The 25753-nt window shown below is 34.7% G+C and overlaps 1 protein-coding gene across 1 annotated transcript in view; it reads left to right on the forward strand.

Annotated features, from left to right (window-relative positions):
- rut (adenylate cyclase rutabaga) overlaps positions 1–25753 on the forward strand; it is a gene marked incomplete in the record, with an annotated part of 698554 nt that overhangs the window by 627928 nt on the left and 44873 nt on the right. The window contains 3 exon segments of the mRNA XM_081741008.1: positions 751–970; positions 5421–5545; positions 8126–8297. Coding sequence (XP_081597134.1) covers positions 751–970; positions 5421–5545; positions 8126–8297 — 517 coding nt within the window.

Genomic DNA, 25753 nt, shown 5'->3' on the forward strand with positions numbered 1-25753 from the left:
ATGGAAATTGTAAGTGGACAGTTCTGTCTGTAATTTCTAGCATGCAATAAAATATTATTATTATTATTATTATTATTATTATTATTATTATTATTATTATTATTATTATTATTATTATTATTATTATTATTATTATTATTATTAAATTAATCTTTGTACCATTGAAAATGTAAATATACATAGTATATTTTATGTTTTTGCAGAAATACAAATTAAAATGGTAGCAGATAGTATGTTCTTGCATTTTGCTTGAAAGTTAATGAAGTTTAATTCGTGTTTCATGTGTCTCTCAGATTTGTTTTCTGTTTCTAAGAGACCTAATCAAATTTTAAGAGGCTTGTGAAATTAAAATACGACCAATTTTACATTAATTATGTGATATCTTCAAATAGATAAAAGATAATTGAAATGTGGAACAAGAGCGCACTAGACAATATATATATTTGTTGCATGAGGTACCGTTATCACGAGTCACCTAGTAGCTTTCCGTTTGTGCAGCCATTTATAAACGCGAAAATAAATTCCGATTTTCTAAATGACTGGAAATCGAAAACAGATAAGTGAGTCGTGACAACGGTATCTCATGTAAAATAATATTGTCTAGCGAGCTCAATTTTCATTTTATCTATTTGAAGATATCACACAATTACTCTAAAATTAGCCGTATTTTAATTTCACCGTGATGGGACCTCTTAAACGTCGAGATGTTAAACAAACCATTAATCATTTATTTAAAATATCTTCTTACAGCTGCTGGGAGAAGAAAGATTTAAAGCAATAGATAAAATCAAAACGGTGGGCTCCACATACATGGCAGCTGTAGGTCTGATGCCAGATCTCCGAATACTTGATGAGGATGAGACATCTGCAGGCTTTTATCTTAGCACGTTGGTCGAGTTTGTATTTGCAATGCGAGAAAGGTTGTTAAATATAAATGAAAATTCGTACAATAACTTCATGTTAAGAGTTGGTAAGTACTTGGAACTTTTTTATTTATTTCTTTACCAACATAATTCCAGATACAACTAAACAACAGTTTATATTGGAACTAACCTTCGGTTAGCTGGGGGCTCTGTCCCCAGACCCTCAGCGTTTGCTCGGCCTACGGCCTCGCATCTCTTAAACCCACAATTCTACCAGATTTCAAGTTTCTTTTGGTATTTTAACTATCTAAAAGATAAGATTTTGTATCCCAAGAAAACGCCCATTTAAATAACATGGGAATTTCTTCATCCCTCCTTTAGACCCCTTAAAAACTAAAAAGTATACACTTTTGGCAAATTTCCTGTGGATTAGCCCTGGAAGGCTAGAATCATGCTAAATTTCATCATTCTAATCCTGCCGGAAGTGCCTAAATATTTTGGGGTGCAAAAGATGTCTTATATAAACAACATGGGAAAGAATTTTCAGTTCCCCATAAAACCACTCTAAATTGGAAAGTATTATTTTTGGTGATTTACTTGGTAACGCTAATGAAAATGTACAAGCATACAGAATTTCAAGTTTTTATTCGAATTTCAAGTACCTAAAATATGAGATTATAGGTCCAAGAAAAGACCCATATAAATAACAGGGGAAATTCTTCATCACGGCTTTAGACTCCCTAAAAATTAAAAATATTCACTTTTGGCAATTTTTCTGTGGGTTAATCCCGAAAAGCTATAATCATGTAAAATTTTATTATTGTAGACTTGCAGGAAGTTCCCAATAAATTTGGAGTATATAAGGTGTCTCATATAAATAACATAGTAAAGATTTTTCAGTTTCCCACAAAACCACTCTTAACTGAGAAATTTTCATTTTTAGTTATTTACTTGGGTAGCGCTAGTAAAAACGTATAAGCATACCAAATTTCAAATTTTTATTCTAATTCCAAGTACCTAAAATATGAGATTATGGATTTAAAAAAGTCCATTTAAATAACGCGGGGAATTATTTCATCCCTCCTTTAGACCCCCTAAAAATTAACAATATTCACTTTGGTAATTTTCCTCTAGGTTAATCCCGAAAAGCTACAATCATGCCCAGTGGCGTATTTACGATTTTGTTTCGGGGGGGCTTTGCTAACTTTCGGAGGGGAGGCTTTGCTTGAAAATGTGAAAATTCTGCAAGACATTTCATATACTTTACTATAGTAAGTAAGATTTCTGGGGGGGAGGAGGCTCAAGCCCGGAAACCCCACCTAAATACGCCACTGATCATGCCAAATTTCAACTTTCCACTTCAACCAGAAGTACCCGTTTATTTTATGTCAGTTCTTGTAGTTTTATATGTACTTAGGATAATCTACATCTATAGGATAATAATATAATGCAATAATGATTAATAACAATAATAATGATAATAAAAAATAACAATATCAATAAATAACAATAACGAGAAAGGTTAACAATAGCAGACTAAAAGTTATCCACTAAAATGACATCGTAGTGCAAAGTTTTATTCAGCTTGAGAATTACATAAATCGACAGGTACATATGATATTTCGTTGTGTAACTTAGGAAGATTGTGGAACAAAGAAAATTGAGCTATTTAAAGTCTAGGTCCTACTGTATAGAAGAGATGTATGTTATGTGCTTTTCTGAAAGGAGCTCGGAAACACTTTAACTGGTTACTGTATTTTATTTTTATATATGCCATTGATATGGAACTGTTATGTATTTATGTTTCTACAAACGTATGGATGCTAATTTCGTCTGTAAATATGTTTTTTAAAAATTTTGGAACAAGTACCATCATGTAACCTCATGACCGAAAATAGTTCACGTATGTCTGTACTACAAAATGTCGTGGAATATACTTTGAAACCTGTCTATGTGGAACACCATCGGTAGAGGTCTGCGCGGATACAAAATATCGCATCCGCATCCGCAGCATCTCTATCCGCATCCGCAACATCTCCATCCGCACCCGCATCCGCAGATAATGAGGTAGCAAATATATACAACTTACATATTCTATAATACACGTAGTTTTCTGAATCAAACGAAATAATATATTATATCAGTTTCCTCGTGATCAAATACCAACTACGATAAGTAAAATGCAATATAAACCGTGCAGATACAAATTAAAAATTAATGAACGTTTTATATACTTACCCGAGATATTCAAATGTAGATATCGGACCAAAATAATGCCACGTAGGTAATATCCCCTCAATCGACTAGTTTTAGAGCACGTCACTAAGTTTTTAAACTTCATCATTACTCAAAAATAAAAGGGGGCATTTGTTCTAAACACAAAGGCGAAATAGAAATAATGTTTATTAATAAATAAAAATTAATCACAGGACCGCAAACACATCCATATATCCCGAACTGACACTAGAACCAGTAATTGCACTAAATTAAAAAAAAAAAAAAATAAGTGACGAAACTAACAACGCAATGCAATGCATGCTTTCACGACCAAGTTCATTCGTGGCTAAGCGGTTAGCGTACGCGCCTTTGGCGTGGGAGACCCGGGTTCAATTCTCGGCGTGAGCTCATGTGGTTCGGATTCCATGTTAATCAGTAGGTCCACGTGTCATATAGCCTCGCTGCTGAACGGGACGTTAAACTTAAAATCAACTCAAGCTTTCACGATCACGCTTTTACTGAAACTAGGAGTGAAAATAACTTCGAATGCAGATAGGAATAAAGACCCTACCGTTAATTTTGGGAAGAAGCAATAGAGGTAGTTTAGAATTTACTGCTTTTCTTTGCAGCCCCCACTCATTGTTGGACACATTTAGGGTAGGAGAAACAACGCATTGGTTGTTCTTTCTTTCTTTAGCAGAGGCCCAGAACATACATACATATACACATACACACAAGAAGAAAGAGAGAGAGAGAGAAACAATTGCTGTTATAAAACTCCAATCCCTCGGAATGTTCATTGAGGTCCGTGGCACCTCTCCGAAGCGAGAAATCTGTGGGGTCGCAAATGTGTATTCAGTATCTGCTATACTTCAAAGGAAACAGTGAAGGTTTTTTTGAGAGAGAGAGAGAGAGAGAAAGATGAGCGTATGATGTGATTTGTTTACTATTTCGGTAACCTACGCGCTTCTCCAGTTTGTCACAAAAAGCAAAGATATTTCTGCTGACCAGTTTTCAGTTTATGGAAGGGGATGCGGTGTTTTAAATTAGGGTATTGGTTCCTGACCTCTCAGGCTAGAAGGACTTTATTTGAAGACATTTCTTCCTCTTCAAGGCGAATGGTCTGAAAATTTTCAGCTTTGTCAGAGGGGCTTTGGCGGCAATTACTTTTTTTTTTTCAGCAAATAGCGGTACTTGAGGAATAGCGATGGGGCCTGTCGTTTCTTTCTGTTTAGGTCAGAGATGTCCTTCACCTACAAAACGGCTGCTAAAAATATTGAAAACAGCAATAAAAGGACAACTCTCTCGTGTCATTTTTTGTCCTTTTGCTGTCACTGAGTCACAAACTTCAAACACGCTTGTATTTTGATTTTAGTATTTTTCAACTGGTTTCAAAACGAACGTTTCTAGTGCTCTTTCCACCATTATCAGAAAATTCACAGCATTTTTTTAGGTAGAAAAAATGTAGGAAACATTATCCGCAACTTTATCCGCTATCCGCACAGATAAGAGATATATATCCGCAAATACCCATTTTGATGCGGATATCCGCGGATATCCGCATCCGCGCAGACCTCTAACCATCGGTTTTATTGAAAAATAACCAACTTAGACAAGTGGCTAACTTCAGGAAGTACTTGTATTATAAATTAGAAACTACTATAAAGTAAATGTACGCATTTCAAATGGAGTAACTAGTTATTACCTGGTTCTTAGTTTATATTTTATGAATAATATAATAGTGAAACTATATTTCTAAAAGGCATGATGGCTCAATGGTAGAGTGCTCACCTCTGGTGCTGTGGGTCCCTAGTTCGATCTCAGACCATGTGAGACTATGGTGAAGAACATAGTGTAAGATAAAAACACAATTTTCTCCTTGTTCTCACGTTTCTTCCCACATTCTCATTTCACCGAATGTTCATTCATTTTCATTAATCATCGTCTTCTTAAGCCTAAAGAATTTAACAATAAAACTTAACTGAAATATATACCGTATATATATATATATATATATATATATATATATATATATATATAAGTTAACTTTTTTATATTTTCGGCAGCCTATAACTTCCAACTGAAGCATTTGTGCACCCAGACTATCTATATTATTGTCTTATTTTGGTGTCAAGAATCATCTCCCAAACGTTGTCGGTGTTGTTTCGAAACAATGGCCAAATTAATAGATTTCATTATACCATTATTCTTAAAAGAATACGCTAGGAATATACTTATAGAGTGTTGCTAATAGATTTTATGTATCTTCAGACTTGTTTGTACAGTACTGATATTGTCAATGGCATATTTTGAATAACTATCATTTCGTTTATTTCGTAGGTATTAACATTGGTCCTGTGGTTGCGGGCGTGATAGGTGCTAGAAAGCCTCAGTACGATATATGGGGTAATACAGTAAATGTTGCAAGCAGGATGGATTCTACAGGACTTCCAAATCACACTCAGGTAGGTATTTGACATTAGCGTCAGAACTATTGTTCGCACCGGACAACAGTAATGTTCATTTGTATTTCTGTATTCATCACTGTTTCCTTAAGCCTAAGTAGCAACTAATTAAGCTAAACTAGATGGTGATAGTGGTGAAATCAACTTTCTAAAAGGGTTCTTGATTGTTACGGGCTTTGGTTAAGCTAAGAAAGTAGTGATCTGTAAGGTTGATAAAAACGTAATAATGAATATTGCATACGTTTGACCTGCGTTTTCCACACAGATACATCACATTTTTACGTATCTGACACTTCCATTATACGCCTTCCCATAGATGAGGCTAGGGACGTCATTTAGGGGGAGGCAGGAGAAGCAATTGCCCCATAAGAGTTTGAGGAATATATATATATATATATATACTTTAATAGATTGTCCCCTAATATCCTAGCACAAAAGGTGAAAGTTATGTCGGTGGTGCTCTTGCCCCCCTCAAGCGAAGTCTGAAATGACGCCCTTGGATGAAGCATCAAAATACATCGCTTGGGTATCCCTCCGTTTATACTACCAAATAAAGCAGAAAATGTACACTTATGTTATGCTTTTTATTGACATTCAGATGAACAGCTTTGATGCTCGTATAGATTTTTATCCATTTGGACTCGTAGCGTCTGCAAGATCGCTGTGTTTGTACTGTTTAAGGATTCTGGGAAGCATGCAGAAAGGAATAAGAAAAAAATATGTCTGTCTGTCTTCTAGCGTAGCTTTTATTTGCGATGTAGAGCCATTGTTCACACCATTGCTGGTGGAAACACTGTAATCATCAAGATAAATACCATATCAAACTTGTTCCTATATACCTGAAGCAATGTTATGATCTTTTTTACTATGATCATTCATAATTTCATTAATTACTCGCTTCCTTTAGCCTAAAGAACATAAAACATAGAACGTTAAACTAAAGATTTCATTTCATTATCAGTGGGCATATCTTAGACCATAGAAAGAGGGAAAAAATGCGAAAAAAATTGCAACAATAATGTTCGTTTATTCAGCTGTTCATATAATGCGTTGTATTGACTTTTTTTCATGTTTTTATATTTCTTCTTCCTTTTTTCTGCTGTCTGAGGACTATCTAAGAGATCGAAAGTCTAGGTTATGTTAATACATTTATTTTATAGGTTATATTAATATATATTCTGAAAATATCAAAATCGAGAGACACTATTCCAATTTGCTGGTTATTATAGGGACTATAGTCAATCAGTATGTAACAAGCAGGATATTATAAATAATAAATCTGTCAGCGAGCAGTATGAACATAAACATGGAAAAAGTCGGTGAAGTGAACTCAGGTAGAAGTTCTCAGCGTGCACAGCCTCTGCTGTCCCTTACAACTATTTAAACATTAGTTTCCATAGAAAGTGGAAATTAAATACCATCCAGGGCTGTTATAAGGTCCTTGCTACAAAACAAATACGTATAACTTTAAAAAATAATGATATTGGAGTGAAATAAATGTTAAGATCTTTATTGAGACTTATATTTTGTATCATCATCCATGGATTCACCGCCGCCATCATCACCACACCTCCAGCTGGGCTCCGTTGACATTCATACATTCGTGCAACCTCCGGCGAAATCCGTGAATGCTGTTCCGTCTGTCAACTCTTTATACTCTGACATCAGGAGGTACTTCTTTCTACACTCGTCTGAAGTTTCGCTGCACCAACACACCTGATTTCAGTTTTGCGTGCTTATTCTTGTACCGTCGCCATTTTCATGATCTTTGTTGTCACCAGTGTTGCCAACCTCATCATTATGATAGTGTTGCCAACCAAAAGTTTACAGATCATCGCACGATTTAAAATGTAAATGAAATAAAATTATTGAGTCTTACCTCCCACGGTTATGCCGACTAGATTAAAGAAAACGGTGAAGATGAGAAATGAATGAAAATGGTGGAATGAAGAAAGTGGGAGGAAACGGGAGAACCCCGAGAAAACCCCCCCACACACATACGGTGTTTGTCCACCACAAAGTTCACTTGGCGAGAGCAGGGTTTGAACCCGGTACTCCATGCCTCAGAGGTGAACGCTATACCACTGTGCCACCGCGGCCCGCACAATTTAAAATGTATTCCACTGCAATATCATTATTTTAAAGAAAAGTTATAAGCATTTGTTTTATAGAGGGAGGGCTTTATAACAGCCCTGTATAGAAGGTGAGTCGAGCCGAGCCTGTTGCTAGTCGAGCTCGGCCACCAAATATAAGATCTTTATTCGTTATACGATGGGCTACTTGTCCACCAAATTTCGTTCAGATGCGGTCAGTAGTTACCGAGAAATAAATACCACATACGCACATACATCTGGAATGGAATTATAAGCTTCCGTATGCTTACGGCGGGAGCTAATAATAATAAGTACCTTTTTGTTTGTTTGTTTGTTTTTGTTTAATCCTGGGAGGGAAAGCGGCGAACAATTTATTAGTAAATAAAAAGAGTACTTAATTGCTTTATTCAGTACAAAACCACTGTATTAGTCAAATTCGAAACATTGAACTAGCTAACAATGACATGTAATTGTTTTGTCCATTTAGGTAACAGAAGAGGTATACCAAGTTCTGAAGAACTACCCGTACGAGTTCCAGTGCAGAGGCAAGGTCAAAGTGAAGGGCAAAGGAGACATGACAACCTACTTTCTGACGGACAGAAAACAGCCAGGAACAATACGGGTAGACGAATTGCCGAGTATAAAAGCTAGTGGAGTAGGTAAGTGAACAACCAGGAGATCAAGCGTTAGTTTCAAAATAGGCTTAGGCTCATTAGAATACTCTTTAAGCAAATATTCGTACATTTGGAAGTGCATGTATCACTTTTATATCTTGTCTAGTTCCTTAATGACTTTCTTTATATCATCAAAGGAATTATTGTGTTTCATTTGATGTAGCGGTTTCTCTCTGAGTTCCTCCTGTATTCCCTAATATAACTTGAACAACTTTCGAGTCCCAATGATGGCGTATAAAAATTGAGTATAAAATGCTTAACATACTTTTAATTTTATATTGTCTCCCTTTAGAGCGTTTATTGCAATTTTATTTATCTAAGGTGTTCCAATCTTCGTTGATAAATTCAATTTGGCATCGTGGGGGCCGCGGTGGCTCAGTGGCAGAGCCTTCCCTCTGATGCATGTGGTCTTTGGTTCAATCCCAGCTAACGTCAAGTAAACTTTGCGTGGGTTTTCTCAGGGTTTCCCTGTTTCCTCTCACTTTCTTCCTTCCACCATTTCATTCATTTCTCACTTTCATTCTCTCCTTTAGTCAATCGGGATAACCGTGGAACGTAAAACTTAAAGATTTCGTTCCATGTTTCAATTTGGCATCGAATTTTCACTGTACTCTTACTAGTATTTTCAAAACGATAACAAAGTACTAAATGAAATAAAAGTGAAAAAAGGGGGTGCTTGGAAGCAGAAAAAGTTGTCTTAATTCAAATCAAATACTTTTTGTCGATCCACATTGCAACGCCTTCTGCCTCTGCACCGAGGGAGACTGTTGATCTAGCACAGTGTTCGCCAAACTTATGAAGCTTCTTAGTTATCATACCGTTTTTAAATCCTACTGTGAGCTATCAACCAAAAGAACTACCAACTTTATAAAAATCTTACATTTGTTTATTGCATATATACTTACATTTCTCGTAAATATGAAATCAAACTATCCTAGTTAGCAAATGTCTAATATACACACGAGAAACAACGTCTAATATCTAATATCCAAGTTAGCAAATGTCTAATATACACACACGAGAAACAACGTCTAATATCTAATATTCAAGTTAGCAAATGTCTAATATACACACAAGAAACGTAACGTCTAATATCCAAGTTAGCAAATGTCTAATATACACACGAGAAACGTAACGTCTAATATCCAAGTTAGAAAATGTCTAATATACAAACGAAAAACATAATGTGCACAACCCCACGCGTATACAATCAACTGTGACATGAGGCTGACAATAGCAGTTACGCAGGAGAAACAAGCAGATGTCGTCAGCGCCCCCTGGTCGTTAGCGTCAGCTCCGTGGAAGAATCAAGGTTAGCCAACTGGAGCTTTAACTCGATCCACCGAAAATGTCCCCGCGAGCTACTAGTAGTTCGCGATCGACCGTTTGATGATCACTGGTGCAGCATAAGAATTGTGCAATTCTACGAATCTCACCCGACATTATATACAAAAGATTAAGGATACAGAAAACTCACCTATGCTTATAAATTTCAAGCTGAACTGAATATAATTAATGTCGGTTATCCAATTTGAATCTATATCTCTAATTGCAGCTAAATGAATAAATGTAGGTTATTTAATTAGTCTAAAAATAATCCATTTACTGTTTTACCCAACCTAAATATGTAACCTTGGTCAGACAACAGTTAATTTTGAATATAGTAGGTTACTATTTTGGTGTTTCGATACTGCTAATCAATTATATCAGTGCATACGTCACTTCTCTTGCTGTGAATTTATTTATAATCTGTAAAGTTCAACCTTTTTTTTTTTTTTTTTTCGAAGGGAACATCAAGTTATAATACAACCAAACAAGTCATTTTTATCCTTTTTACTCGACTTTCTTCATTACTTTGATAAGATTAACTGCAACTGGCGAAAATTTTACAGCTATGTGCAGTCATCTACCAAATATAGACACCTAAGATAAATAATAATGCATTTAGATGGCCATTTGAAGCAGTAAACATTCGAAAACATGATCAAAGTGTGAAGTGAAGCTTTCGAACCTGAAAGAATCGTTATCTAACTAATTATCTAACATTATGGCCTATGGAACCCGGAGGTTCAATGCCTCGTTTACAAAAGCTCTTCTATCCTCAGCCAACTCGATCCAGTTTCTATTTTGTATTCCTATTTCTGCGAGATCCATCTTAATATTGTCCTCCCATCTGTGCCTAGGTCATCCCAATGGTCGTTTTCCAATTGGTCTTCCACTCAAGACTTTGAAAGCGTTTCTACTTTCTTCCATTCTAGCTACATGACCTGCCCACCTAAGCCTCCTAGACTTGACATCCCTACCAATTTGGGTAAACCGTATAAATTAATGTAGTTCCTCGTTATGAAGTTTCAACCATTCCCCATTCCCGTTCCTCTTGGATCCGAATATTCATCTCAGGATCTTGTTCTCCAATGCTTTCAGTCTATGTTCTTCCCTCAGAGTAAGCGACCATGTTTCTCAACTATACAGAACAAAAGGCATGATTATCGTTTTTTATATATTTTAAGCTTCAAATTCCTCGACAGAATTCGCGACGACAAGAGATTTTGAACTGAATAATAGCTCGAATTCCCTGCTTTTAGTCCACATTTAATTTCTTCGTAAATATGGTTTTCGTCTGTTAATATTGATCCTAGATATTTGAAAGTATCACTTTATCAAAAGTATTATTTGATATTTTAACGCATTCATAATTTGCAGTAATACGATCCCGACGAACTTCTATGTATTCTCTGCATTTACTTCTAAACCCATGTCCGTGCAAGTGTTTAATAAGATCTCTGCATTTCTTTCTATTGTTCTCCTTTCATCCCCTATTAAATTTACATCATCAGCATACGCCATAACCATTCAACTCTAGGCCCTGGTTGTTATATTTGATTTTCCTTATAGCATACTCCAGGACAAAGTTGAATCATAATGGGGACAACGCATCTCCTTGTTTCAGGCCATTCTTGACGTGAAAGCTCGTGAACAAAAATTTTCCTAACCGGGCTTTACTTTGGAATTCCATTTAAACATATCTTAATTAATCTAATTAGCTTTCTCGGTATTCCAAATTCTGTAAGAATCGTTATGAAAGCATTAAAATATGTATATAGACAGGTAACGTCAATTTCTATCTATCTTTCTTTTTCTTTCTCTCTCTCTCTCTCTCTCTCTCTCTCTCTGTCTCTCTCTCTCTCTCTGTCTGTGTGTCTGTTTCTGTCTATCTATTTCTTTCTTTTATTCTTTCTTTCTTGCTTGCTTTCTTGCCTTCTTTCTTTCGTTGCACCATCAAAATAATCATATGGTTTCACGTTTCATCTTAAGGAGCTATCAGTTAAGTAGTCAGTTTACTTCCAGTATAATAACCGTTTAATTGCGTATTGCTGTACTTTACCAATCAGAATCAAAGTTATTTTTGTAAAAGCAGCAACAATATTAAAATTTACGAGAGTAGAACTTTGTTCCTTTGTACGTTGTAATATTTCTTCCATGAAATAAACGTCTCATTTGTGACCGTGTACATGTCAAGGAAAACCCTGTGGTGTGTACATGCACTTCTAACATGAATTATATTTGTTTATGTATAAAGTTGAATAATCATTTAGCAAGTATGTTTAGTTAATAAAGAAGTGGATTGAATAATATCTGAACAGCTACAGAAATTAAGAAATGTAATGAATATTTAAGAAGTCGAAGCTATTTGAAATAGAAGTTACACAAATGTACTTACAGATGTATAAAACCACCAAACAATTTCGTGCTTTAATTCTTTTTTCAGGGTCTTAGTTTTGGAGCAGATTTTCGGTAGAATCAGGTTTGATAATGTTCAAATATTATCTATGTTAATTATGAGAGTACTTAGATTAACAACCAGATAATAGGTGCTTCCGATAGATCAGTTAATGCTAGTATGTCTTGGCGAATATTTTCGTAAGAAAACAATATGTATTGTCTCTGCTACTGAAAATTAATCTTGATTAATAAGAATGGACACCTGGCATTATTTTAAAATGTTATTGGTACATTCGTAGATGCGTAATAAAGGTTTGATTAAAGAGCATAAGGAAACGGCATTTTAGTACAAAATTCTACTTTCGAGATTCCTCTGTTCTAAATAAAGAACGGCCGTGATAATAATAAATATTGAACTTATAGTACATAAATAGTATTCGATACGACACCATGTTTTAATACCAAATATTCATGTGGTTTCTTGGAGGCTACAGATTTGAAAATCTTACAAATAATCTTACATTCGTCGATCGTTCCTATTTTGTCTTCAAGCACTAGAAATGAAAAAAGAAAGGATAATAATGATCTTTATTTAGGCATTTTACGCTTCTAGGTTCAAGAAAATTTTGCCCTCCCCCCTCCAACTATATTCCTTTCATTTGTATTTATTCAGTTATGTGTCAGCAAAAGAAAAACTTACAAAATAAAATACGTTGTAGAGAGTTTCTAGGACAGTGTTTCCTAATTGGTGGTCCGCAGACTCCTCGGGCTACGTGGAACAAATTTAAAGGATCCGTGGCGTTATTTGTTTTCATAATTTATTAGAAAAGTGTAAATAATTCCAACATAAATGAAAGTTTGTAATTTACCTGTTGTTAATATTGCTACTTAGATATATGTTAACTACTATTGCCACACAAATACCAAAATTTAAAGATGTGGAGTCCATATCTTGCCTTAAAAATGAAAAGGGGGTCCACAACTCTCTAATAATTGAGATTTAACTGATCTAGGATTCAAAATAAAAGCAAAAATCACCAAAACTATTAAATAGATTAGTTTACAGAAAATACAACAAACACAGTATTGTCAATAACTTTCCAAGTAGAATTAATTAACTCAACAATACTGACAATTCTACTAATACCAACATTGTTTCCGGTACAAGTCTCCCTTAAATTCCTCTCTCGTCAACAGCCTCTCTTTTTCGTGTACATCATACTTCAGTCTTGATTTTTAAAATTTAACGCCCTGAACCCAATCGTAAATAGAGGGATCGTAATAAATAAATAAATAAATAAATAAATAATAATAATAATACAAAGAAAGTAGATAAGTCATATAAATTCGTGCCCTGTGCTAGGTCACTACGTGATGTTCAGTGACCCTGTCGTTTTCTACTTTTTTTTATAACCCTAAAGGATAATTGAAAAACTAGACTGTTTATTTTTGTGTATTTATATGCGTAATAGTAAAAAATATCACGCAAATAACTTTCAATAAAGATTAGAAGTGGCTCAGTGGTAGAGCGTTCACCTTTTGTGTCATAGCTCCTGGTTCGATCCCATGCCAAATGAGTTAATGCTGATAGCATCGTGTCCGTGGATTTTCTCAAGGTTCTCTCCTTTCCTCCCACATTCTTATTCTATTATTCTTTTATAATTATTCCGTCTCATCAATCTTTTGTGACTCCTTTAACCTGAAAGAATAATCTTTTGTGACTCCTTTAATCTGAAAGAATAATCTTTTGTGACTCCTTTAACCTGAAAGAATAATCTTTTGTGACTCCTTTAACCTGAAAGAATAATCTTTTGTGACTCATTTAACCTGAAATAATAATCTTTTGTGACTCCTTTAACCTGAAAGAATAATCTTTTGTGACTCATTTAACCTGAAAGAATAATCTTTTGCGACTCCTTTAACCTGAAAGAATAATCTTTTGTGACTCCTTTAACCTGAAAGAATAATCTTTTGCGACTCCTTTAACCTGAAAGAATAATCTTTTGCGACTCCTTTAACCTGAAAGAATAATCACAGGACGTGGAGCTTGAAATTTCACTTAGTCGTAAATTAAGTTTTTTTTTTTTTTTTCGCATAGTTTGTTTTGTTATGCGCACAACACGGTGTATGATTTCTTTCACAAGTGCTTTCTCGTTTTATATCCTGCACCCGGTATTACCCGCTTATTTCTCAAACGGGTTCTAATTATCCATATAAATAATGGACTTCCCAAAATAGAAAGAGAAATTCGGGTGTCCATCTGTTTACCAAGACTGTACATGTAGGTATGAGCTGCTACTAACTATGCATCATGAATTTATGCTGTTTTCGTACAATGTAGATCGCAGAAAAATGTATTTTTGAGTAAAACAATCGTAGTTTTCGTTGTGGTGTACTTATAGTACTGTGTGAAGTATCAGTATTTTGTTTATTATTTGTGTAACAATTGTCAAAATGTAAATTCATCTGTTCAGGAAGTTCAGCTATGTTTTTATCACGTCCCATAAAAAAAAAAAAAATGATCCATACTCAGTTTTAAGTAAGAAATACTTCTGCGAAGCGTGTTCTTGCGGTTTCTTTATATTCTATGTGGCTCATGTCTTTCATGTATGTATAAACAGACAAAAGTTTGGTACCCACTTGTTAGAGGCTGGCCGAACCGTTGAGCTGCATTTGGATAAGGGTAAAATAAGATTATCATTAGAAATCTAACTCGGTTCCCCTCATTGGTAGGTAGACACATTATCCACCACGCCACGATCTAATTTTTGCAGTAAATATTTCAAGATAAACAGCTTCTATTAAAGAAAAGCGTTACGCAGTTCCCTTCAAATTTTTACTTATTTCTCTTATACAAGGCGTGATCGAAATGTATGGTAAATATAATTGCACAGTGTCATCCAAGGGCGCCAATTGGGGGGGGGGGGGTACAAATTGGAGCGCTCGCCCCCCTTCCCTTAAAGAAATTGTACTTCGGAATATCGAAAACTCAATTGAATTTTTAGAATAGTTACAGCAAAATTTGAAACTATATTTGAAATGTCGCTTATACTTGCCCTCCCCTCCTTGGAAACCACAACATGGGCGCCCTTGGTGTCATCTATTGATGTTGTATCCATTTCAACTAGTAAGCCCGGTAGCCTAAACCTTTGGTACAATCAGTATCGAGTTTGAACAAGTTGTAACATGTTAGTTTGCTTCCAGAGGCAGAAGCGTGAGGATATTTTAAGAGTGTCTTTCACGCGCCAACATTAAGTTTTGTTCTAAGCTGCAAAAAAAGTACCAAAGGAGTTCACGAAATATCAAAATCAGTGTATGGCAGTGAAGTGGTTGCATTGAAGATTGTTTACAAATGGTATGAGCGATTCAAAAGTGGCAGGAGTCAGTGGAAAACAGCAACGATCGAGACGTCCTTTGACGTCAAAAACAGATGAAAACGTACAAAAATGGCATAAATGATTTGTTCAAACAAGCGAATGACTATTTGACAGCTTTCTGAAGAACTAAGCTTCTGGTATAAGTCCGTGAAAAGCATTTTAACCGCCGATAAAATGGGCAAATGGCTTCCTTCTTCACCACGAAAACGCGCCGTGCTACACCTTACTTTTGATCCCCGAGTTTTTGGTCGAAAAAATATTCCTTCTGTCAACATTCGCAGTGCTCTCCAGATGTAGCACCATACGACCTCTAGCTCTTGACAAAAATTAAAACCGCGCTTGAAGGAAGACGTTTTGACATCATTTCTAACATTAAGAGGGCCACGACAAAGCAGCTGAACGCCCTTCCAAAAGAAGCCTTCCAGAAATGCTTCCAGTTATGCATTCAACATTGGGATAAGTACATTGCTAGATATTGATAACTTTGAAGGAGATAAAATTCCATATAAGTTTCTTACTTCGTTTCTAATAAAATTGTGACTGTATTCTGTTATCACACTTTGTACTTCGTTACTTATTTATGGCCATTATTTTCAGTGTCGTTATGGCTTCAGGTTACTTGAGTAAAAATAAATCGATTTGAAGTGAAGAAATTAATTTGCTGCAAGATGCAGGGTTGCCCACAAGGGAAGGGGGGCTATGACGCAAAGTGCGTCATTGAAATATTTGGGGGGGTTAAAAAATATGTATAAATATGTTTGAGGGAGTGTAAAAATTAATCGAAAAGATTATTTTTCATGGAAGAACACCTACGGTTAGACAATTGGGGGGGGGGGGGGGCACCACTGCAAGATGTACTACAAATTCTTTTAATTCTTCTCTGTAGCTCTTCAGATTTTATTCTCCACAAATAAGATTTAAAAAAAAAATAGCATAAATCAATTAGCACAATGGATAGTTATGCACACAGAGCATTATTCACAGCAAATGAAGCCTGTATACTCACAGCTATTAGAGACTTGTCTTGTCTTCTGTTATGTGGACAGTGAATGTGATAATTCTATACCTGATTGTGTGATGGATATGTTATTGTGTAGTTACTGTCCTTTCGCATCTGTAGATTTTTGAAAGTGTAGTCTGTATTGTTAAGGAGGGTGTAAGTATTGTCTTGTGTTTTTTTCCTATCATTCTTGGCTTGTTCTACAGATTGCTTGCCATCCTGCTAGACACATTTAGTTGTGTAATCCAGCTTTTACTTGACATGAAGTTCCATTACGCTTCAGCTGTGCTATTTATACACATTTTTTTTTCCTCTCCTCTGACAACATGTCAAGAAGTTGCAAGAAACTAGCCTTTTAGATTTAGGTATTTCCAAGTACAAAACAATTTGAAAGTAGTTTTAAGCGAAAAATGGAAAATTAATTGTAACGCAATGATCATAATTTTGTACAAAGTACTCATTTCCATAATCTTATCGAAACTTAAAAAAAAAGACTCACCACTACCTGACATTTTTGGAGAAGAAAAAAACAGGAAAGGTAAAGAAGGAAATAAAACAATCTTTAACCTTTGAAACTTTATCAGATTAGTGCAAAAGTATGATTTAAAAGGATGTGATAAAATAGATGCAAATGTTGAAACAAACTTATATAATTTTGCAGACATCCTTGATTTCTTTCCTTTCAGTAGTTTGTTTTTCATATGCAACTCTATCCATCACGGCTCTGGAATTCATTAAAGGAATAATAAACACTTCTGACTAGAGTAAATACACTTATTTATTAAAAACTAAAATATAATGTAACGATTTCGACAACTTAGCATTATCTTCATCAGACACTAACTCTGTGTATATACTCTGGTCAGAAGTTTCCTTTGTTTTTATAGTTCACAAACGAAGAAATGACGCTTTCTACAGGTTTGCCTTGCCTGGTGCATTCACTGATATGCATTTTTTTTCAACTTTTGTCTTGTTTTGAAATAAAATGGTGTGTCGGAATGCATTTTTTCTGCAGATTCCGAAAATGACCGTCAAAGTTCTGCATTACGTCAGTTTTTTTTTTCTTTCACAAATCACGAAAATGTGAAAATTAAACAAACACGCCTTTTAAAGACATTGATATATAATTTATGTTTATAGCCGCTTAAAAGGTGTTTTATTACACAACACTAAGATCCATTCCAATAGCACATTCGGTGACCATCAAAGAGACGTACGAAAATCTAAAATTTCTGCTGGAAAGGTGTAATACAAACATTATGAGTGGTCTGTATGCGGAGATTTCAAAGTGCATGGAATATTGCTCGGCCACAAGCAGGGTACACAAAATACCCTTGCTTTTTGTATGAAAGGGTCTCCAGAACAAGAACTAAACATTGGGTTTGGATGCAGTGGCCAGCCAGACTTACCTTTATACCTGCAGAAAGGAACATTGTTTCAGTTCCACTAGTTGATCCCATGAGAATTCTGTTACCACCGTTACACATAAAGCTAGGTTTAATGGAGCAATTCGTGACAGCTTTAAGCAGACACAGTAAATGCTATCAGTATCTTGGTTTCCATCAATCACGTCTGAAAAAAAAAAAAAAATCAAAGCTGGACTTTTTTCAGGCCCACAAATAAGAGAATTGATGGCGGAAAAAACATTCAAGAAAACTATGAGTACAACCGAATTGCAGGCATGGACTGCATTTAGAAATGTGGTACACACTTTTTAGGGAACACGAAGGCTGAAAATTACAGCGTTTTAGTCGATGAGATGTTGGAATCTTATAAAGTGCTTGGTTATAACATGAGCGTGAAAATGCACTTTCTTCGTACTTATCTAAATTACTCTCCTCACACTCTTGGTGATTTTACGGAAGAACATTTCTAGCGTTTCCACCAGGACATAAAACTGACGGAAAAGTGATACCGGGAAGGTGAACTGTCCATATGATAGTCGACTATTGTTGGATGTTAAAAAGAGACTGTAATATGGGAGAACACTGAATAACATCCAAAAAGAGGAAGTTTCAAGTGGAGCCCAGCGGTGAATGTTAAGTGTGTATGCTTTGAAATATGTATTTCTGGCCTTACACAATCATTCCGTCCACCTAAATGCTGCTGAGCATGTTACAAACGGTTATATATATATATAAATCAAAATCATTTAAAAATACACGTTTTTTCAATTTTCACATTTTAGTGATTTGTGAAAAATCCTGACACAATACAACATTTTGAAAGTCATTTTCGGAATCTGTGGACAAAATACATTACGATACAGCTCTTCTCTTCAAAACAACAAAACTTTGCATATGAGTTGATTTGTGTCTAATCTTACCATAGTCATGCCATGTAGGCGTGATGGCCTCACACTTTTGGAATTTTACATTTTCTATATATTCAATTTCCGTTGTGGCTACCAACGGAGGAATACAGGTACATTTTGAGAAATAATACTTTTTTTTTTTTTCATTTATCAGGATTTTGTATCCTTTTCCGAGACTTATAAAAAAGGAAAAAAATTTCAGAAGCCGAACAGTCACAACATTTCATAAAAGTTCTCTCAGCAGTGCAGTGTTACTTTTTTTTTTTCTTTCTTGTTTCGAGGCATTTTAACACCAGAATGTACAGTGAAAGTGTATCTTTTTCTGAAAACTATTGACAAATAAAGCATTGCCATCAAGTAAAATCACAGTTAATTAAAATATTTCCAAAAATTCCAAGCCTCAGCTATTGGAAACCATATAAATCCTTAGATATAACACTTGTTTAAGCAATTTTTTTTCAAAATAAAACCTTTAAAAAAGTCAATTCGAAGTACGTCATTTGATCATCAAAGTATTCGATAGAAAGATACTTTAGATACATATTACACCGTTCGTTCTCAGTTACTTTATTACTATTGTAGAGTTCACCAAACTTTAAATGTTTATGATACTGGAACATGGAGTAATAAATATGGCATTGTAAATTTTCGTTTAACATGTAAATATGATATATATAATATTCTGACGTAGGGTTGTTTGAAAAACAATGCAACTTTGTGTTGGGTTGACGACTCTGTTAGTCACATGGTATTGTAGAGTATGTCAAACGATTTCCCTTTGTTGATATTGGCTTCATATACAATTTCATCGTTTTCTGTCAAGAAGACACAAGGGCACATCCAATTAAATGGCCCATCCTGTATGTAAAGTGAGATTGTTGCCATAGAAAAACGTGTGGCTCCACGTGGTGTACAAGCTAACGCTCTCGCTTTTAGTGTGAGCGGTCCCAGGTTCGATTCCCGGGGACACTCGGCCGAAAAAGCTTTCTCAGGCGGTTTCTCTCATTCATGCTAGGCAAATGCCGGGATGGTACTTAGCATACAGGTCCCAGGCCGCTTCCTTCCTCCCCCAATCCTTTTTTTTTTCCCCTCAGTCCTGTTCCTCGAATAATGTGGTCATCGAGGAACGTCATCACTCATACGTGACCGGCTAAATGGCCATAGATGTCGAAAGCCCAGAACTTGAAAGAACATTTTCATGAAATAACAAATAAAACATAGGTAAAAATTAACAACAGACAAATAAGAAGCATAAATTTACTATATAATAAACATTTTCTTCTAATTTCATTGTATCTTTCGTTTGTTTTAAAATTATTTTCCTTTTGCTATTCAGGATAATTAATAGAAATCTGTAATCCAACAGATGAAAATATTGTGCTGAATGGAGATAATATAATATATAAACTTTGAAGGTGATTAAAAATTGTTTCCTTACATTGTTAAGATCCTGTATGGCAGTGATGACCAGTCTCTAATGCACTGCGGGGCTAGGACAAAGTAAGAACCCTACTTGGAATCCATTTTCCTTGCACACCCCTCCCCTTCCCTTAGGCGACTGTTCACTGAATGTATGTAATGCGGATACTGTTTCTGAATATTCGTTGTATTCTCTGTATCCTGCTTCTTGTTTCGTGTGTCTAATCTAGACCTGAGCTATCAATAGTTGACACAAACTCTACAAAATCTGATTGAAAAAAAAAGTCCGGTACCAATGTCATTACTTTGCAGAATTTAATCAAACAATTTCACAATTAAAATTCATCTTAATTCAAGTACACTCTGGTGGCCAATACTCTCTTCTTATACGCAGAGTTAAAAAAAGGAAAAAATAATATATTTTGTCATTTTTATTCGTGGACTACCATTTGGCCATCATTGTGCTATGCATATTATAGGAACTACACACTACTCTGTATTCTGTACACTATGTATACAGGGCGTTCCAAAAATATATCACAATATTTTGGGAATAGATTCCTCACATCAAAATAAGGAAAAAAAAAAGTTCAATATAGACCTGTGGTCGGAAGTGCATATTTTCGTGGTTATAGGGTGTCGAAAACGCAAAAAAGAACTCTAAAGGTCCATAGTTCCACTACTATAGGACCGATTGTAATCGAGTCAGGACATTACTGAGGAACTAGTATGTAAACTATCCAAATATCCATCTTTCAGAACCTCCAGCACTTGGACAATCATTTTTAGAGAGGCTATTTGGGAGTACTTGATCACTCTCCATCTCTCTCTCTAAAAATTGCTATGCAAGTACTGGAGCATTCTTAAACATGGATATTTGAATAGTCCACAAATCAGTTCCTCAGTGATGTCTTGACCCGACTACGATAGGTCCCACAGTAGTGGAACTATGAACTTTCAAAGTTTAACTTGTTTCACGTTTTCGGCACACTATAACTCCGAAACTATCCACTTTTGAGCACAGGTCCATATGAACTTTTTCTCTTATTTTGATGTAAGGAATCTCCTCCCAAAATATTAAGATACATTTCTGTAACACCCTGTATGTTTCAGAGCCAAACTGTCGCAACTATAATTAACATTTGAAAGCAAGATAAAACAGTAGTTGAAAGCATTGGTTGTGAAAGTGTTTCTTGCAACTTCTGGTGAAACAGAAAACAAAAGAAAAATGATAAAAAGATACTGATGGTTATCCTTTTGTGTGTAAGATGTAGCTTACAATGTCTTCTCTTTACTTCTGTTTGATGTTCAAGTTTCGAACTCTCATGAATAGGAAATGTATCTCCAGGTAAGATTCATCTACGGTAGTGCTCGACTACAGCATGCGTTTGATAAGCTTATGTAAATATATTTTCTCTGCTAGACAAGTTACAAGAAAATCTTCAGTTTTCCATGTGCATGAGAAATATGTACTAATAGGTACCATTTTTATTTTCCTACGTAAACATTATTTAATATATATATATAAAACACTATTTGCATTTTGTAGTGAGATGATTTCCTTTAATTTATTCTTGTTCTAGTGAGAGATATCATTTACTGATGTAGTCTTATTATAGAAAAATTTGAGCATATTTTGTACATTACGCTATGTAATAATAATAATAATACTTTTAGTTCAGACAAGTAGCTAGTTTTCGAAGAAATATTTTACTAATTATTATTATTTTGTAAATATAAATATTTTATAAAATGCCGTTAGTTATTCTTTTGCTGTTTATCAGAGCTACTTTTAATAATATTTCGCCACGTTTGATTTGCGTGCTGCAAGAGTTAATACTAGAAGCAATGCTTATTTGCACGTAGATTGTTAGTATATATAAAATTATACAGGTATATATATATTTTGGTTTAAGATATAATACCTATCATTTAGGAAAAGGGTGAATGCAAGTGTGCTCCGATATTAATTCAGTTATAATTCTGATCGTAATTACTACACAGCAAAAAATGAGGTGTTGAAACAACACAAAATGTCTACTACTTTAGTGTGTTACTTGTGTGTTAATTTAGCACCAAGGACATCGCCTTCCGATCATATCAGAATGGCTGAGGGTATTTGCATTAGTTTTTTATTGTTTGATAAAAGCAAAGCTTTCCGCAGTATATTTGGTATTATACCAAGTAACGAATAACGTTATATGTTCTCTGTAATCGGTCACAATAATAGTTTTATAAACTTGTGAATTGTCTGAAAACATTTATAGGTCAACAGAGCGGTGAGTGGATCATGGCCACAAGTGAAACTAACACCACATTTTGTGTTGTTTCAACACCTTATTTTTTTTTTTTTTTTCGTGTACAGAAAGATTTCACTAATAGATACATACGACGCTACAGAAGATACAGAAATATATAAAAAAAGGAACAAACCACTTCTCCCGATGTAGTGAAGATAAATCTCTATACTTTCTTACTTAATATAGGTTTCGGCTGTGATGAACGCTATCAAGATTCACATGATAAAAAAAAAAAAAGTTTATTTTATTGTATTGTATTTATTTTAATCATTTTTCATACAAATTGTTCACAACGTGAACGTATGAGTTGGACACGTCACAAGAGCACTGAATGTGTACACATGTATACATTTAAATCTACATTCAATACTAAAATAAAGTCAATTTAAGTTAAAAAAAAAAAAAGTACATTTTTCATTATTCTAATTTACATACATCGATATAAAACAACATAACAGTTAATAAAACCTTACATTATAGATATACAAAATATATATACTTTAAACCTTATTTACTACAGGCGAGATATTCTTCTAATTCTTCAGAATAGAAACAGTGCTCGAGTAGGTAGTACTTGACTGCTTTATTGAAACTGGATGTTTTGTTTTTTAAAGTGGAAGGAAGCTTGTTATAAATATTCACTGCCATATGAAATGTACTATTCTTATGCGCTTTTAAACGTGAGGACTCTACATGAAGACCCGCCGCTTGTCTTGTATTATGCATATGAATATCTGAGTTCAACCGGAAGCTGCTTGTACCTATCTGTATATCTTTTCTTACAAATTTTAGAAGTTCATATATACATAAACATGGAAGAGTTAAGATTTCAAGAAATTTAAATAGAGGTTTACAAGAAGTTCGAGGTTTACTTCCGGTCAGAAACCTTAAAGCTCTCTTTTGTAAAACGAATATGGAATTTAGCAGTGCAGTATATCCCCAAAATATAATACCATATTTTAATATAGAATGAAATAGTCCAAAATAAGTTGTGAACAGAATGCTGACTGACACTATTTCGTAAAAGCTTTAACATGTAACAGGTTTGAGCCAATTTATTAGATAATTTTTGAATATGAATTTCCAATCTAATGTATATGACATCCAAAGACCAAGAAATTTGTTATCCGAAACGTAATTCAACGTTTTGCCGTTAATTGTTACACAAGGGCGTTCTCTTATCTCGTTTTTTTTTTAGTACGTGAAAGCACATGCACGAAGACTTTGTTGTATTTATTTCTTAGTATTAGTTTATTTCTATCCATCCAGTCACTGACGGCAGACATGGTGGAATCTATTGCATTACATAAGTCAACGTAAGTTTCTCCGGTTACTAATATATTTGTATCGTCAGCATACAGAACAATTTTAGCAGAGTCTAAACATTGTGGCAAGTCATTTATATATATTAAAAATAGAATAGGGCCTAAGATGGAACCTTGAGGAACTCCAAATTTTAACTCTTTGGTATTTGAATAACATTTGCTTACTCCCTGTGTGTCTCGAGTTTGACAGTTAATTTCAACAGGTTGCCTTCTAAAGTCAAAGAAATAATCAATTTTATTAATACAAATTCCTCTGGAGATGAAAATTCAATGATTGAATGATTGTGTATATGTACACACACACACACACACACACACACACACACACACACACACACACACACACACACACACACACACACACACACACACACACACACACACACACACACACACACACACACACACACACACACACACACACACACACACACACACACACACACACACACACACACACACACACACACACACACACACACACACACACACACACACACACACACACACACACACACACACACATATATATATATATATATATATATATATATATATATATATATATATATATATATATATATATAGATAGATAGATAGATAGATAGATAGATATACATATATATATATATAGATAGATAGATAGATAGATATATATATATATATATACATATATACATACATACATACATACATACATACATACATACATACATACATACATTTTAAAAACCCATTCTCTTCGTGAATCTATAATTTCTGATGATACCTTCAATTAAGGGTGAGACATATTGTATGAGAAAGTTTTTGATTAAAAAATTATTATTATAATTATTTATGTATTGCCTTTATTTCTACAGCAGCGAGGTTAGGGCCATAAGGTCCTCTTTTATACCTAACTACTAACAAAAAATTGAAAACTATTTAAACTATTTGATACAAAAAAAAAAAAAAGATACATTGATTCACCTTCGACACGTGTGTACATAAACACAAAACACACACACACACACATGTTTACTAAGAACACAATATAAGAATAACTACACAACAAATATAATATAATGTAACATAGAATATAAGAAAACTATACAAATATGACAGTTGGAAAAAATCTTTGAAAAGCTTTGTGTTATGTTTATCAGAGAATGGGTATGTTTAGTGGATAGGTTCTACTTTAGCAAGATTTTCGTTTCTAGGGCAAATTTTGATTTTGATTTTAAATTTCTCACACTGGGAGGGTAAACTGTTCCAGAGACGGATATTAGTAGGCACGAATGATTTGCCGTATGTTTCTGTGCGATTGTTTAGGAAGTAGCGAAGAATTACCTACTTTAGTCAGATAAGCGTCCGTGAAGGCCAATGAATTGATAGTTATTGTTTAAATATGGAGGGGCCTTGTTTGCAACGATGCTGAATATTAAAATGTGATGTTTTCTCCAAAGGTGGAGCAATAGCCAGCCAAGCCCATTCAATGCCGGGGTAATACGGTCGTAGCGACAGAGATTAAAGATAAATTGAATGCATGTGTTGTATATTCGTTCCAATTTAGCCAAAAGAATAGTGGAAGGTCATTATATACTACATCACAATAGGTAAATATAGGAAGCAGAAACGCCTCTACCAATTGAGTCTTTTGCTTTACTGAAAGGAAGTGTTTTTGTGTATTAACCCCTTGCCATATTTTGACGCCCTGGACGCGTTGCTTTTCACTTTTCACTTCCGTATTTTGACGCGTGTCACGCGCTTCGATGTTTGAGCGGCTGTATCCCGCTTGCTGTCAATAGAAGGCAGAAGCTTACAGGTTTCCTGTGCTTTGTGAACATCTGTTAGTTTAAGTAAGCGCCAGAATAGTCATAGATGTTTACAGCATTGCAAAAAAATTCCGAAAAAAGTCATATGTGAAGGGGTTAAGAGAGTGCAATGTAGAGTGACCTTCCTTGGTTGTATTAATTACATGTGCGGAGAAGGAAGGTAGGGGAA

This window comes from Thermobia domestica, chromosome 15 (assembly GCF_964235325.1).
Source record: "Thermobia domestica chromosome 15, izTheDome1.hap1.1, whole genome shotgun sequence".
Classification (NCBI taxonomy): domain Eukaryota; kingdom Metazoa; phylum Arthropoda; class Insecta; order Zygentoma; family Lepismatidae; genus Thermobia; species Thermobia domestica.